The sequence below is a fragment of the Medicago sativa genome, chromosome 8, assembly GCF_051527215.1.
Source record: "Medicago sativa cultivar Bolivia chromosome 8, Bolivia_mono, whole genome shotgun sequence".
Taxonomy (NCBI): Eukaryota; Viridiplantae; Streptophyta; class Magnoliopsida; order Fabales; family Fabaceae; genus Medicago; species Medicago sativa.
The window spans coordinates 11,471,835-11,489,707 of record NC_140756.1 but is presented as its reverse complement, the minus strand read 5'-3'; the positions used below and the strand labels follow the sequence as shown (position 1 = coordinate 11,489,707).

The 17,873-nt window shown below is 33.1% G+C and overlaps 1 protein-coding gene across 1 annotated transcript; it reads right to left on the bottom strand.

The window, feature by feature from the left end:
- Positions 1-7,842: 7,842 nt before the first annotated feature.
- Positions 7,843-8,406, bottom strand: LOC146896947 (pentatricopeptide repeat-containing protein At5g56310-like). The gene has a single exon (XM_085736364.1). The coding sequence runs from the start codon at positions 8,404-8,406 to the stop codon at positions 7,843-7,845; it is 564 nt and encodes a 187-aa protein (XP_085592490.1).
- Between the last annotated feature and the right edge of the window lie 9,467 nt (positions 8,407-17,873).

Here is a 17,873-nt window from a genome sequence, read left to right as displayed (position 1 = left end):
TTTGAGGGTTAAAGAACACAATATAAACCTTAATACCGAGATTTTTTTTTGCTTTTTCCCTTGTTGACGTGGACATGGTTCTCTTCCTGGTATAGAATAAAAGGGACACAAATTATTCAAATCCCAATAAAATCATCATGGTACTTGATATTGTTACTGAAAACGACTCATATTTTTAATTTATACACTACCCTTTATCATATGGTATACTTCTATGTTATGAATTAATATTAATATTATTTTTGAAAGATGACTCAAATTTAAATTTAAACAACACCCTTTATTAAGTAAACATATTTTGTTATGAATTGGAGTAAAATGAAGGCTTCTCTTTTTACGAAAAAAATAAAGCAGGTGCGCACACTAGTAATAAGTACATATTAGACACAAGTAACACGGCTGAAAACAAAATAATTTAAGAAATAATAGCATTTGGTTGTTTACTACTAGAGTTAGGGACCATTTTAAATTACTGATAATAAAATCACCTATTTGAAATGTTAATTTTTGCATACAATCTTATAGTATTTCATTTTATCAATTATTTAATTTAATCAATCATTCATATCATCACATGTCCAATATATTTAATAAAAAAAAATGTCAAACAAATTCCTAAGAATGTCAACGAAATTCTTCATATTTAACTACAAATATAGAATGAATCAAAAGATAAATATTATGATAAAGTTAGCTAGCTATGTGTGCATATATACTTGAACCAAGTAACGTAATTGTGCATGCAACAATGGTTTGGTTATTCACTTTTTCAACATATCATAACAGAATCAAGGATTTTTTGTGTGCAATGAGTATGATCCTACAAGTTCTCTCTAAAAATAATTCCCACATACAAGTATCAAACCACTAGATTAATTAAATTAAAAATAAATAACAAATGTAATAAGAACACTAAACCCACGGTTCCTTAAAAAACAAAACACTAAACCCACAAAAGCATGGTGGATGCATGAAACATCCTTATTTATTAATTTTGTTAAGTCTGCAGCAATTTAACCTAATTTTTTTCCGCTCATTTGCTGCATTAGGTTAGCAGTAATTTAACCTAACAAATTTCATCTAAAAAAATGCATCGCACCAATTTCATTCCTATCCTCTTGCCTTTCTTTTTTTGCAATATTTTGTACACTTATTTAATACTAAAAAAATGCATCGCACCAATTTCATGCCCACCAATTTCATGCCTTTTTTATCCTTATTTATCTTTATTTATTAATTTTGTTACGTCTGTAGCAATTTAACCTAATTTTTTCACGCTCATTTGCTTTACTAGGTTTGCAATTATTTAACCTAACAAATTCCATCTAAAAAAATGCATTGCACCAATTTCATTCTATCCTCTTGCCTTTTTTTTTGAAGAAAATATTTTTTACACTTATCCTTATTAATTAATTTTGTTACGTCTGCAGCAATTTAACCTAATTTTTCCTTATTTATTAATTTTGTTACATCTGCTGCAATTTAACCTAATTTTTTCCCGCTCATTTGCTTTTTTAGGTTTGCAATTATTTAACCTAACAAATTCCATCTAAAAAAATGCATCGCACCAATTTCATTCCTATCCTCTTGCCTTTTTTTTTTGAAGAAAATATTTTCTACACTTATTTGATGCTGCAAGTTTGTTCTACAAACTATAAGCATATCAATGATCACGTTTGATGTCTTCTATTTTATACTTTTTTTTCGGCTACCCTAATTTCCATGTAAACTTGGTTATATATATATCTGAATTATTGATAGGATTACCGAATTTTCTTTTATAATATTTTCATATTTCATACATTTTATGAAGTGTTTTATTTTGTCTACTATGAATTATCACGTGTTATTTTTTCACCGTTACCTATTATATATTGCATTTTATTATTTGTATGTCAATCCCTTTACAATAAACTCGAGCGGAGCACGGGTCAAAAATCTAGTAGGAATTAAATTTTTAAACATAAGAGATACTCTTTTCTTTCTAAACCTAGAACCGCTGCACTCTTTTCTTCCTCACACAAATTCAAAATCCGCCGCCGTCATCATGTAGATCAAATGGATGGTGGTGCGACGAGGGTCTCTGTCCTCCACACCACCATACCTTTCAGACGTACGGTTGCTATCTGTCATCGTAAAGGTTGTTTGTGTTTTTGGTGTTTTTTATTTGTTTCGTTTGGCTGAGATGTTGGTGGTTTTTATGGTGTGTCGTTGGATGATTGCAGGTGGTTGTGGTTTTTGTGGGTCTCAGACTATTTGATTTGTTTTCTCTCTTGGTAGTGGTGGAGGTTATATTTGCTCGCAACATAGGTGGTGATGGATCGGTCACGATGGTGGTGATGGATTCGCTTATGAATTGTTATGGTTTCGATGGATCTTTGGTTGTGTTAGTTTGTGGTGCTTCATGGTGGTTTTCTTGGTGGTGCTAATTTTGGGTCTTTTGTGGCGGGGATCGTGGTGGTTTTTGGTGGTGGTGCTTGTGGTGGTTTTGGGTGGTGCTGCACGTGGTGGCTGGTGTTGCTTTTAGGTGAGGGTTAATGGTGATTTTTGTGGTGGTCAATGGTAGTTTTGGTGACGGTGGTGGTAATGGTGTTGATTTTTGTGGTGGTGTTTGTGGTGGTTTTTAGGTGATGGTACAAGGATTTTTGGTTGGCTTTTGCGGTTGTTTGTGAGGTGTGTTTTGGGTGAAGGTGCTTGGGAGAGCTAATGGTGGTGTTTGGGGTTTTATTCTCGGCTTTTTTTCAATGGTTGTTCGTTGTGGTGTAGGTTTTTAAGTTGGTGTTCACGGGTTGTGTGCAAAGAGCAGAATGTGGGTGGTGGAAGTTGTTTTTGTGGCAGTTGCGACGATGCTTGTGGATTTTGTTTATGTTGTTTTGTTGATCGTGGTGTTAGCTTTGTTTTGGTATTTCTATTTATTGATTTCGGAGATTACTCTTTGCTAGGAGGCGTTTCCTATAGTTTTTTGGATTTTTCTTTGATTCACGGGTGTATATGGGTTTTCCATTGGGGGCTTCCCATCTATCCTTTGTATGTTGCTATCCTAGCCTATCACTCCTTGTGGTGGTTATGATTCATTGCGATTTTAATAAATTCTATTTTAGTTTTTTCAAAAAATAAATAAATAAATAAATAAATTTTTAAAAATAAATTAGATAATGGAGAAAAAAAACTACCCCGTTAATTAAGTAATGCAACCAAACCCACATCATATGCCACAACCGACTTTACCCACTCAAAATTAAAATCCACATTCTATTCATTTAAAATCTCCCTTTCTATATTACTTAATAAAAAAATAGAAATTAAATTAAGAAAATTGGTCCTCTAAAAAGTAAAATAAGAAAATAGGAGTAATAAAGAGGTAACTGAACATTTACTAACAAAGAAGTAACGGCACATTTGTTCATTCCCACTTTCTCATTCTCTACTCATTCTTCTCTGAATTTCCCAATCCATTATTTTTTGCTAATTTTTTTTTTTTTGTTTCTTCTACTTTCTCTACTTCTAATTGACAGAGAAAACCTAACACAATTTATTCACTTAACAATAACCTTTTGTCATCACGTCTTTCTATTGATGCAGATTTAAAACTTCTACATGGTAATGTATAGTATTGTAAGCTTAATTCATTTGTTTAGTTGTTTGGCTTATTAAAGTTGAATGATTTCGATGCAGAAAAAAAAATCATATACGTATAATTGACACATACAAATACATATTTCATGGTTCATCAATGTAAGGTGATATGCATGAGAAGGAATAAACAGTTGTTAGTGGACAATTATACGCATAATTGACACATGCAAATACATATTTCATGGGTCATCAATGTAAGCTTATATGCATAAGAAGGAATAAACGGTTGTTAGTGGACAAAAATGGTTCACGTACACTCTCTTCTTTGTCTTCTTCTATTTTACATGCTGAAACATCATTTTTATTACCTTTGTTTTGTTCTAGAATTTCAAAAAATTAGCTTAGAAGTAGGCACATCAAAGGGTTAGTGGCAATGGTGGCAGCAATTCTTTTTGGAGCACAAGCTGATGTAGGTGGTGCAAGTCTAATTATGGATTTATTTGACATGCATTTTTAGTTGCGTTTTTGTTTTTTTTTTTCTTCCCATATTATACTCTAAGAGTTTGCATTAATGAGCATTTTGGGTCCAATTATGTGAACATTAAAGAAATTTTATGTATTTAAATCTTCTTGGTCTAACTCTCTTCTACGTCACTTATTTTTCAGCAACAACAAACTGATTGTATCATCGATTTTCGTTTGCATTCAAGTTCCTTACAAACAATAATAAATTAAAAACATTCATTTCAATGCATATTTTTTTGGTTACATTCCTTTCAATATATACAATGAACAATTTTTCAAACTATAATAATTAGTGATATCAAATTAACAAAACTTCCCCGCGCATCGCGCGGGTAGACGTCTAGTTTTTTTAATCATTCTCATACTATGTTATTTGTCTAAGTCTAATTCGCCACCCTTTAAAATGAGTACATACAACACAAAAATATCATAATCTGTCTCATAATAATGTGTACTACATTAATTTTCACAAACTAAACTACCTTGGCTGCTAATCTAACAATATATGTATGTGAAGAAATCTCTTTCTTTTAATGGTGGCAATACCAATCATAATTTGAAGAAGGATAAATGTACAAAACGAAGACGTTTTGATCGTTTTTCTTCAGTTGAGGTGGTGTCTATGGAGGAAGGAAAGAAGCTGAAAAAAATGGATTCAAACAAGTTGAAAGGTGAGATCAAAAAATGGTCTAAGAAGTTAGTACTCGTTTTGGAAGCTAGCTCCCGTAGCAAGTCACAAATGTAAATTCAAGGATCAGAGTTAAGTTTAATAACTATATAGTTTAATTTTAATACACTGTCATTTTGTAAAAAGTTTTATACCGACCAAGTATATATGTGTGATTTTAGAAAAAGTTACAACGAACTCAAAAGTTATTTATGATTTGATGATTATGATTGATTGACGACGTACAATTTTTGTACGGTAATAATGTATATGAATCAGTCTTTTTCCCATGTTTTCATATTGAAATTAACTGCTATGTATGAAACTTCTTTACATGTGTTTGTTATTTTAGTTTCTAAAACATTCTAACAAACATTTACAAGTTGATATTATAATTTGATTTATGTATGGAAAGTTTTACATTTACAATGCATTGAAAATAAATTCATCGTGATATAACTTCTTAAAATCTATTTTTAGTGAGATAAGATGATGATTATGATGATGATATAAGTATAATTGAATTTCTATACCTTATATTTGTTATAATGCATTGAATTATCCTTTCAAAAAAAAAGTATAATTGAATTTCTATACAAAACTCATTTACTGTTACCTTATATTTGTTAAATTTGGGTCATAAACAGGACTTTTTTTTGGAAAAATTGTTGGTGGGACATGAAAATGAGCTTTGCAATTTGCATCAAATGCTTGTAGAGTTTGTTGCTGGGAGAATAAGTCCAAACACGTAAGAGAACAAGAGAAGTGTTTGCTGTACATGACATTGCATCTCTCGAAAACAAGAATCATGCCTTATCATACATATTCCAATCATTTGAAGAGATAGATATTGTAATTATAATCAGGAATAAAAAAAAAAAAGTAATTTTTTGTCTTTCCATTGTATTGTTAAACTATATTGTGTGAAATGTATATTAATTCTGCAGCACAATTTGTATTTTCTTTTTAGCTTGTTAGTTGTAAGTAAAAATACTCATTGGTTCTGATAAAAAATTTGGTGGCCTATTTAGCCATTGAAAAAAATAAATAAACGCTACTAATATTAGTGTCAATACAGCATAACATAAATACATATAGTTTCTTTCGATAGAATATACATTGTATTAACCAAAACATATAAATTTTTCCCTTCAAAATAAATAATAAAATGAATTATAAATTACAAAAAAGTGAACCACAAAAGAAACAAGCCTTGTCTCATTGACATTTTGAAGAACTGTCATTAGTAATTTCTATGAATTATAAATTACAAAAAAGTGAACCACAAAAGAAACAAGCCTTGTCTCATTGACATTTTGAAGAACTGTCATTAGTAATTTCTATATTTACAATTACTGCAAAACCCCTTTGTTAATATACATTAAAGCCATAGGAAACGAAGAAAACAAAAATCCTTATGCTAGTTATTTTGAATGAATGTTAATATTTTGAATGAATGAAGCACAAAAGAAAAACCCCCTAGTGCAAAACACCCCTTCAAATAGACACAAACCTTGTTAGAAAAAAGTGGTTACCCCAAGGGCACACCCTTGGAGGTCACTCTACCCTTATTTAAACACTTGCTAGTTGGTGTGGTCACCAATGTGGGACATTTTTAAGTCACACACACACTAGTTCTTACATTGTGTTTTTCTATCCAATTTCTCACGAGATTTAACTAGTGTTCCAACAATTTCATAATAATTTGTACTACTTTAATTTTCACAAACTAAACTACCTTTGGCTGCTAATCTAACAATATATGTCTGTGAAGAAATCTCTATCTTTTAATGGTGGCAATACCAATCATAATTTGAAGAAGGAGAAATCTACAAAACAAAGACGTTTTGATCGTTGTTTCTCTTTAGTTGAGGTGGTGTCTATGGAGGAATTAAGGAAAGAAGTTGAAAGAAATGGATTCAAACAAGTTGAAAAGTGAAATCAAGAAATGGGCTAAGAAGTTAGTGCTCGTTTTGGAAGCTAGCTCCCATATTAAGTCACAAATATAAATTCAGGGATCACACAGTTTGTAAAAAGTCTTATACCGACCAATTATATCCATGTGATTTTAGAAAAAGTTATAATTGAAGTAAGATGTTTTTAATGATTTGATGGTTATGATTGATCGACAATGTACATTTTTTTTACGTGATAATGTATATGAAGTAAGCTATATTTTGAAATATATCCCGATGACTACACCATCAATAGAAAGAGACATACTCGACAATGGATGGTTGAAGGGTATGTTTCGAAACATACCGGCAATAAATTTTTTAGTTTATTTAAATTCAAGCATTCGATGTTGATTTATAAAAAGAATGTTAGTTGATTTATTTTAACAAAACTATCATTATTTAAAGAAATGATATTTTGGCACACAACTTTATATCAACAATTTAGATGATTTAGAAGTACTTACTATATGATAAAGGGTATTGTATAAATTAAAATATGAGTCATTATTCAGTAACAATATCAAGTACTATGATGATTTTATTGGGATTTGAATAATTTGGGTCCCTTTTATTCTATACCAGGAAGAAGAGGACCATGTCCACGTCAACAAGGGAAAAAGCAAAAAAATCTCTTCTTTGGACAAACCCACCTCTGATTCAACTACTTATACTTATATCTTAGGTAATACCCCTGAAATGGCCATTAAGTATCCTTTTTGCACCGTCTAAATTGTATATATTTTCCAACTTTTTTTGCTAACAAATGAATATGGCAATAATTAGATGTATTTGTTACCATTTACTTTATCCTTACCCTAAGTTGTTTCCACGTTTCTGACCAAGTGTGCTATAAACTTCAACAAATATTGCAGGGACTACTGTGGACTTTGAAGTGGGTCGATTTTACCAAATTAATCATTCCTACGTTCCACCAAATTGCCCAGTTCAAATAAAATGTGTGAACCTTGTAATGGTAATATAAAAAAGCTCTCACTCTTTTTCATTTGATTATAAAGCTAACAGAGACATAACATAACATAATTCCAACAAACAAACAAAAGCTCAAACAAACAAACTGAAAATTTAAAAACATAACATAACATAATTAGAAAGCAATCAATAGAACTTCTTCAGCTCCAATTCATGTAAAGCTTTTCCACGTGGAGTTAATTTTCCAAAAGCAAGTAAACCAATTTCATGGTTATTGTGCAGTTTGGCACCACTAAAGATAGATCCCCAGATGATATCGTTAGCAGCAAAACCCATCTTGGCAATGAAATCAAGTGCCATATCAAACTGGCCTGCTCGACTTAGCATGTCGATAATCACACCATTGTGTTTCAAAGTTGGTGTGACATCGTATTTTGACATCCTCTTATAGAATCTCATGCCTAGATCGACAGCACCCGAATGGCAGCAAGCAGTGAAAATCGCAAGGAAAGTGGCAGGGTTTGGTTTGAAATTTGCGTCTAACATAAGGTCCAATGCTTTGACGCATTCGACGACCATACCGGAATGAGCAAGTCCGGTGAGGTAGCGGTTCCAGGAACCGAGATTTTTATCCCGCAAAGAATGAAATATCGACGTCGCCGAATCAACATCGCCGCAAATGAAATACATCCTAATCAGTGAGTTGGAGAGCTTGATTGTTGGATTAAAGAAGGTGAGTTTCAACACCATAGCGTGAACGCTCCTTGCGGGTGATAATGCACTCATCCCTGAACAGCAAGTGGATGAAATTAATTCATCTAGGGTATAATGAAATTGAAAAATGAAAATAAAAGTAGCTAAAGGATTGTTGGTGGCACTTGAACGTGCTTCACCCTTTTGTATAATGTTCTGTGTCTTCTGCTTTACAATTACAATTGATCCTTTATAATATTAAGCCTAACGGTCCTATATACAAATATGGGAATGATATAAAGACTATTAAAGAGTATTCCTTGGCTTTGACTAAACCAACGGTAATACATAGATAAAGGAAATATCATTATTTTCCTTTATGAGTATTATTTGATTTTATTCCATGAATTAAGGCAATGCATTCAGATAAATTATTTTCCAATGGTTTGTTTGACTTGTCTTGATTTGATCCATTACTTGATGAATCTTCTTGATTCTTAACACCCCCCTTCAAGGTTGGCAGAGAATATGGATGAACGCCAAGCTTGTATCGAAAAGTGGAAAAAGAATCTTTGGCCAACGCTTTGGTGAATACATCTGCAATTTGTTGAGTTGTAGGCAGGTATTGAAGTTGGAGATGACCGGTGGCAACTTTTTCACGGATGAAATGATAATCGATCTCAATGTGTTTGGTTCGAGCATGAAACACTGGATTGTGAGCCAAGTGAATTGCACTTTTGTTATCACAAAAGAGGAGCGGACGCCGTTCAAGTTTGATGTCGAGATCATGGAGGAGATGTTGGAGCCATGTCAATTCAGCAGCTGTGGTTGCCAATGACCTATATTCAGCTTCGGTGCTCGAACGAGAGACTGTGGGTTGCTTCTTTGAGGCCCAAGATATGCAATTTGATCCAAGAAAGATGCAATAACCAGTAGTGCTTCTCCTAGTAGTTGGACATCCTGCCCAATCTGCATCACAAAAAGCATTAAGAGTTAGAGAACTTTGAGATAAATATCGAAGTCCATGTGTCAGAGTTCCTTTGATATATCGCAAAATGCGTTTGACAGCACGCATATCCTTTTTTGATGGATTTTGAAAATGTTGGCACACGACATTCACAGCATGTGTAATGTCTGGTCTTGTGAAGGTAAGATATTGCAGAGAGCCACACAAACGACGATATTCTGTAGGATCAACTAACTCAGTATCATCAGATAGTTCCACGGCTTTCTGAACAATAGGAGTGTTGATTTTTGAAGCTTCAAGCATTTTGGCTTTCTCCAAAATATCACGTGCATATTTTGTTTGGGAGATTGTGATACCACCAGAAAAATATTTTATTTCAAGTCCTAAGAAATAATGCAGTTGGCCCAAGTCTTTGAGAGCAAAGTCGTTATTTAGACGTTTGGTAAGACTAGAGATGAAGGTTGGATTGTTGCCTGTAATGATAACGTCATCTACATATACAAGTAAAAGAATGAAGTTAGTGTCGTGACGATAAATAAAAAGTGATGAATCAGCTTTGCTACATGTAAATCCAATAGAAACAAGACAACTAGATAATTTATCAAACCAAGCACGAGGTGCTTGTTTAAGACCATAAAGAGATTTATGGAGTAGGCAGACATGATTAGGATACTCCGAGTTTACAAAGCCTGGAGGTTGTTCCATGTAGACACGTTCATTTAGTGTGCCATGTAGGAATGCATTCTTCACATCTAATTGTTTGAGAGGCCATTTGAAACGCACAGCTAAAGCAAGAATAACCCGAATTGTAGGAGCTTTGACAACTGGGCTGAAAGTTTCACCAAAATCAAGTCCAGGAATTTGTGTATATCCTTTGGCTACCAGTCGAGCTTTAAACCTGTCTATAGTGCCATCTTCTTTCATTTTCGTTCGAAATATCCATTTAGAACCCACAACATTGGCACCAGATGGGCGAGGAACAAGAGACCATGTATGGTTGTGACGAAGGGCATCAATTTCATCGTGCATAGCAGTTCTCCAATTTGTGTATTTAAGGGCAGTTTTAAGAGTCTTAGGTTCTTCGGTTGAGATAAGAAGGGCATCATGGGAGGTGGACGGTTCTTTGATAGTTGGACAATCATAGATTTTTAGGTACGATGGAGGGTGTTTGTCTCGAGTTGGTCGACTAGTAGTTAGGATAGGATTGGCATGGTTATTGGGTAGAGAAGGCATATTATCAACTAGAGGAGGGTCAACAATTGTAGGCGATGAATGAGATGGTGGAGAAGATGTGGTTGCCTCAGGATTAGAGGTTACATGGTCTAGGTTGGTGAAAGTTAAGGGTGGTGGAGTTGAATTAGGTGAAGTGGGGTCAATTTGATCCAAGACTAAAGGTTTTGAGGTGATGACTGATGATTCTTCGGAAGCTAAAGTATCATTTGTATTTCCTGAAAACCATTCATCATAGTTAGGAAATGTAGTAATGGACGAATCATAAGATTGTGGGTGTGTGGAATTTGTATGAGATAAATAAGGAAAATAATTTTCATTAAAAACTACATGACGTGAAATGTAGACACGGTGGGTGTGTGGATCAAGACAACGATATCCTTTATGAAGTGGACTATATCCTAAAAAAACACAAGAAGCAGTTTTTCTAGAAAACTTATGCAATCCAGGTGTCTTTAAATATGGAAAACATTGGCATCCAAAAATTCTAAGTCCAGAATAATCAGGATGTTTACCAAAAAGTTTAAAGTATGGAGTTTCCTTACCAATGGATGAAAGAGGTAAACGATTAACAAGATAAACAGAAGTCAAGAAGGCATCAACCCAAAATTTTAAAGGAACATTTGCATGAAAAAGTAAAGTTAACCCTGTTTCTACGATGTGTCGATGTTTCCGTTCAGCAAGACCATTTTGTTCTGGTGTGTAAGGACACGATAATTGTTGAGCAATGCCGCTGTAAGCAAGATGATTCATAAACTCATTGGAGGTGAATTCGCCGCCACCATCACTTTGAAATATTTTGATCTTCCTGTCAAAATGTTTCTCAACAAAAGCTTGGAATTTAAGGAAGCATGTATAAAAATCAGATTTATTTCTCAATGGATATAACCATGTGTATCGAGTAAAATCATCAACAAAAATAACATAATATTGAAACTTTTGAGAGGAAATTGTGGGGGCTGGTCCCCATAAATCACTATGAATTTTTTCTAAAGGAAAACGTGAATTAGAATTGGATTTAGTGAAGGAAAGTTTACAACGTTTTCCAAATTGACAACTAGTACATAATGTATTTTTTGTTAACCAATTTGAAACGTTGATGACTTTCTTATTATCTAAAGTTTGCAAGAAACTAAAATTTGGATGTCCTAAGCGAGCATGCCATATCTCGGAAGATGCTTCTTTAATAGTGGAAAGAGCTTCAAAAGTCTCCCCCTTTAGAGCATAAAGGTTGCCTTGTTTATGTCCTTCGGCTAAGATCCTTTGTTTCTGATCCTTAATGACAAAACCATTAGAGTTAAATTCAAAAATACAATCATTATCATTAGTAAATTGACTCACTGATAATAAGTTCTTTTTAAGATTAGGCACTACCAAAATATTGTTTAGATCAAGCTTACCATGTGTAGTTTTAAGAAAAAAATTTCCTTTATGAGTGATGGGTAAAGCTTGCCCATTTCCAACAAAAACTTTGTCAGTGCCAAAATAAGGTTTAAGGTTTTGTAAGTTACCTCCTTCATTTGTCATGTGAGTGGTTGCTCCCGAGTCAACATAGAAATTGTGATCATTAACATCATTCGGGTAAAATGTTGCTAATGCTTCTTGGGCATTTTCTTCTACATTATTGTACTCATACCTGTAATAACACTTAGTGGCGATATGGTTTGTTCTACCACAAATTTGGCAAGCACCCTTGTTTTGTTGCCTTGGTGGTGCTTTCCAAGTGGTATTGGAATTTGGTGGAAATCTTGAGTTTGAGGCTTGAAAATTGTGACTTTTATTTGAACGATTTTGAGTATAATTGGAAGAGCCACGCCCTCTAAAGTTGCCTCTACCTCCACGCATATTACTTCCTCTTCCTCTAAGGCTAAGGAAGGCTTGATTATGATCAACTGCGGGCTTTTCTTCAGCTAGATAAACCTGTTCAAAATTTTGCAAAGACATAATAAATTGATTAAAGGAAGGATATGGAGGTTTTGATAAAACCGCAATTCGAAATTCTTTGTAATTGTTTCCAAGTCCTTTCGAAATTTGAAAAACTTTGTCTACATCTGAAAGTGGCTTCCCGATTGCTGAGAGTTTGTCACACAATTCTTTAAATTTTCGGATGTATTCATCCAAGGATAGACTCCCTTTTGTTATAGCATAAAGGCTACTTTTTAGTTGAGCTTCACCATCTTCAGTGTTGGGCAACAACTGCTCATGGAGTGAACTCCAAATATAGTGGGCTGTATCCCCTCCAAGGATCATGCTAAGAGTTTCTTCTTTCATGTTTCCAAGGAGCCATGAGGTGAGCAATCCATCATTCAATATCCACTGTTGTGCATCTGGATTATTTGATTTGGTTCCAGATGAATCGGTGATCTCATCATCTGGTTTAGAAGTGCTAGTAATATGGTGTTCAAGGCCCAAGCTTTTAATCAAAGGTAACATTTGGGATTTCCATAGAAGGAAATTTGAAGTGGATAGTTTGATTGAAACAAGGCTTGAACATTGATGAAATGACTGAATAGTGAGTTTGGGTTCTACAACGGAAGATGAGGATACCTCTGATACCATAATGAAATTGAAAAATGAAAATAAAAGTAGCTAAAGGATTGTTGGTGGCACTTGAACGTGCTTCACCCTTTTGTATAATGTTCTGTGTCTTCTGCTTTACAATTACAATTGATCCTTTATAATATTAAGCCTAACGGTCCTATATACAAATATGGGAATGATATAAAGACTATTAAAGAGTATTCCTTGGCTTTGACTAAACCAACGGTAATACATAGATAAAGGAAATATCATTATTTTCCTTTATGAGTATTATTTGATTTTATTCCATGAATTAAGGCAATGCATTCAGATAAATTATTTTCCAATGGTTTGTTTGACTTGTCTTGATTTGATCCATTACTTGATGAATCTTCTTGATTCTTAACAGGGTAGACTCATCAGGAGTCAAACCTCTCAAAATGACCGAGTTAAATAGAGCTAAAACCAATTCTTCATGTTTTACTATGTTAAAAGCTCTCATTAAATTATTGATGGTGAGGAGGTGTTTTCCTGCTGTTGCAGCAACAGCAAGCCTAGACCTTTCCACCTTTTCTCCACGAAGAACTTTACTGGTGAGGGAGAGCTCTTCAGAATCTACATGCAAGTTCAGACCTTTTTTCACATAATCAGCTAAAACAGCTGACAATGTTCCAATAGAATTCACCCTTACACACGCATAGATGAGAGACGGATAGATACGCATATCGAACTTGAACCCTTTCAGCTTCTTCTCTATGAAGAAGTTAACAGCACGAGAAGGATCTTCAGAAAGTGAACGCGATACAACTATCGAGTTGAAATCGTTTTTTGGGAGTATAGGTTGCTTGGGAAAGGTGGGAGTGGATAGTGAGGAGAGAATGGAGGAACTGAAACTTGCATTATGTTTTTTTGTTATTGACATTGCCATTTTTTTACCGAGAAATTTGAAGTTAACGAGATTCATCATTGAAAACGAAGGAAGAAAGAAAGGGTTTCGGAGGAATGAAATTGGTTTGATTTTTAGAAATGGAGAGTGTGAGTTGTGAGTGAGGAATGTGTGAAGTTATAGCCTTGGGATGGTTTTTGGATTTCCGATCTTGTCCTTGGGGTTTGAAGGTATTTACGTGTGTGTGCCACTAGTGAAATTGGACATTGGTGAGTCATTTTGTGGGTGAAGAAATTGGTGCCACTTGATTCTGTTATGATATGTTGAAAAAGTGAATAACCAAACCATTGTTGCATGCACAATTACGTTACTTGGTTCAAGGATAAATGCACACATAGCTAGCTAACTTTATCATAATATTTATCTTTTGATTCATTCTATATTTGTATTTAAATATGAAGAATTTAGTTGACATTCTTAGGAATTTGTTTCACATTTTTTTTATTAAATATATTGGACATTTTTTTATTTTTTATGATTAGTACTTGATTTTTATAATTTACTGGTACAACATATTTCAAGCCACTTCTCCAAATCAATAATGTATGTGTTTTGTCTTGTCTCATATTTGTCTTGTTAACTACAAGTAACCTGTATTGTTTTAGCACATGGTTCTAAGATAAACACCAACAATCCATACTTAGTGGGGTTAAAGAGTTTTCTTTGATTTTCTTTTCATCATGTGTCAATTGTGTTGCACCATATAGCAAAATAACCTCGTGCTTGGAATTAATAGAAGGAGCCAAATGCTTGGTGTATTCAATTAGGATTTTAAAGCACAATTTTTGTTTAAAAAAGTCTTCAAGAATTTTACTAAAAGTGACAAAATGAATTCTTACTCATAAACTTCTCAAAATACACTTGCTTCACTCAAATTAGTCTCCTACTAAAATATAGTTTTAAAAGTATCTACTACTCAATTTGATCCCAATCATAAGAAGAAGCAAAAAAAAAAAAAACATTAAAATCAAGTAGTAACATATCAATGAGTCCTCTTCACTATACGATGTGTGAGGCTTTTCTTTACATTCATTTCAAGCAAAAGAGGTTGAACTTCAAGGATTGAGGGTAATTAATTAATCTTCTCTTACTCTATTTAGCTTTAAAACATGCTTGCCTCAGCTTCTCGATTTCTTCATTCAATTCCATTTCAGGAAGTTTCTCCATCTCTTTTGCTTCTCCAACATGGCAGCCTCCTTTACCAAACCCATTTCCAACATCAAACAAACAACAAAACAAATTGAAACCTTTGACCATTTGACAATAAATAATTAATGACACGTATAGCAAACAAAAGGGCTCCACCCATACTACAAAGTTTCAAGTTTCATTGTTAATTTCAATTATCATTCCCAGTGGGTCCTGATCCTACAATTTGAGTCTAATGTACACTTAATCCAAACAAAGATAATGTTGGTGATTTTCAAGCACTTGACAATGTGGGGGGTAGTCAAACAAAACCAAACATACATTATCATGTTCAACCAGCTTTTTTATCTTTTTATCGTTACAAAACCAAACGTACATTAAACAAGTTAAAGTGACAATTGTGTGACTTGCGGGTGAAGGAATTTGATGGAGTTATAATGTTTTTTTTTTCTCACACCAACATTGAAAACAGGGGCATATTGGCAATTTAAAAAATATTGTGCACAAGCGCAGTGGAATAAGAATATATGTAATCATGATCATCGTCGCTGTGCAATATCCGTTTGCACGTACTATAACAGATTTTGACATTTGATTCTAACTTGAAGTTAACATTTCTAGCTTTTAACTTCAAAAATTAATTTTTACACTAAAATCTATTGTTGAACTAATTATTAAGCGTAGAGCCCTTCATAGAACGTTGATAGTTTTTAAGTGTAGAGCCCTTCATATAACGTTGATAGTTACTATTTTTTGCTAGAGTAATGCTCGTAAAATCATTTTAACACATTATTTATAACACTCATTTTTTAATTGAATGAAATACATGTGAGTCACACAACTATGAAAATGAGTCACATATAAAGTGGTTAGACCCACATGTATTTAATCAAATAAAAAAGTAGTTGTAAAAAAAAAATATTAAAATGAGTGTTGCTAACATTATTATTTTGGGTTAGACTAACAAGTTAAGGAAACCAAAATTAGTATGTTTGGATTGGATTCAATAGCATTTTGACTTTTAAAAAGTTAAGTTCGTCACTTTTTACCATTTTCCAACACAATATTTCTATTTGTATCATCTTAATCAATACCCCAAGAGCACGCTTTAACATTTCCCTATTCTTTTTGCTATGATGCTAGTTACATACCTCGCTCACTGTATGGGTTGAAGTACCCTAATGTTGGAGATGCCCAAGATCCAATCAATTATGTAACCAATTTTAGACTTAACAAATATTCATTATCTTATTTAATGTTTAGTGAAATAGTTAATTTGATAAAGTCCTTGATTAAAACTATAGACTTGTTATCATGATAGAGATTATGTTAATGAGAAACAAGTCTTTTATTATTTTTAATCTAAATCGTTCTTAATCGTATGATTATTGTGAGTAGGACATCAATAATTCGGAGATCAATATATATGTGATAGTCTTTATTGGATAAAGATTAATATGTCTCATTTATTAAATTACATATATAGATGATGCATATAGTGATATGATCATTGAACTGACTCAACTGAGAATTTATAATAGTCGATATTACCACAAAAATGTCAATAGAAAAATTCTCAGTTAATTTTAATATCTCAGTTAATTTTGTTTTTGTATATAGTTTTTCTTTTCTTGAAAGAAATGTATGTAGTTTGTTAAAATATATTATCGCCGATTTTTTTTTTAAAAACAGAAAATTAAAACAAATTCTCTTAAAAAATTATTGGATATGACGAGTGTTTATAGACGTGGTACTTTGAGAAATTTACGATACATATAAAAAAAAAGTTTTTTTTGAGTAAAGTTTTTTTAAAAAGTTGTTATCGTATTATTAGTAGATATGCATAATAAACAACCTCTAAGAAAACCTCTCAAAATAATACATAATAAACAAAAACAAAAAAAAAATTAAATAAAATTTAGATAAAACTTACATTTACTGATTCAAGTTAACTAAAAATATAAGAAATAAATAAAATAAAGAAATATACTCAGAGAGTGAAGTGTTAGTTTGTTGGGAATTCCGATCAATAAGGTGAAAATTTTGTTTTGACTGACCAAAGGATTTGTTACCCTATTCATGTGCAAATGTCTACAACAGCACACCTAGCAAAAGTGGTCGCGCGCAGCTCTGCTCCTGATTTTTAGGAACAACCTGACGATCTCTCTCTCTCTCTCTCTCTCTCTCTCTCTCTCTCTCTCTCTCTCTCTCTCTCTCTCTCTCTCTCTCTCTCTCTCTCTCTCTCTCTCTCTCTCTCACACACCAATACCACAAAGCACAAACCCTTTTTTCTGTCTCAAATATTCACTTTCTTTTTTCATCTCTTTTTCACCAAGTAAAAACAAAAACACTGATTCACTCAATATGGCTCTTTTGTTATAGCGCACACAAACACTACCGACCACTACTACAGACACGCGCACACTTTCTAATGATTCTCTCTCTCTCTCTCTCTCTCTCTCTCTCTCTCTCTCTCTCTCTCTCTCTCTCTCTTGTTTGTTACCTTCTTGAATTAATCAACAACAACTCTTTGGAATTTTAAGTGGTAAGCTGAGGAAAAAAAAGGTTGGAATATTCATTCTACCAATTGTGATAGGAAAGAAATTTGATTATTAAATCAATGGGGTTGAGTTTAGCGGAAGATTTTAGATTTATATATTGTGGTAAACTAAGATTTTCATTGCACAATTTTTTTAGCAAACAACACTCACA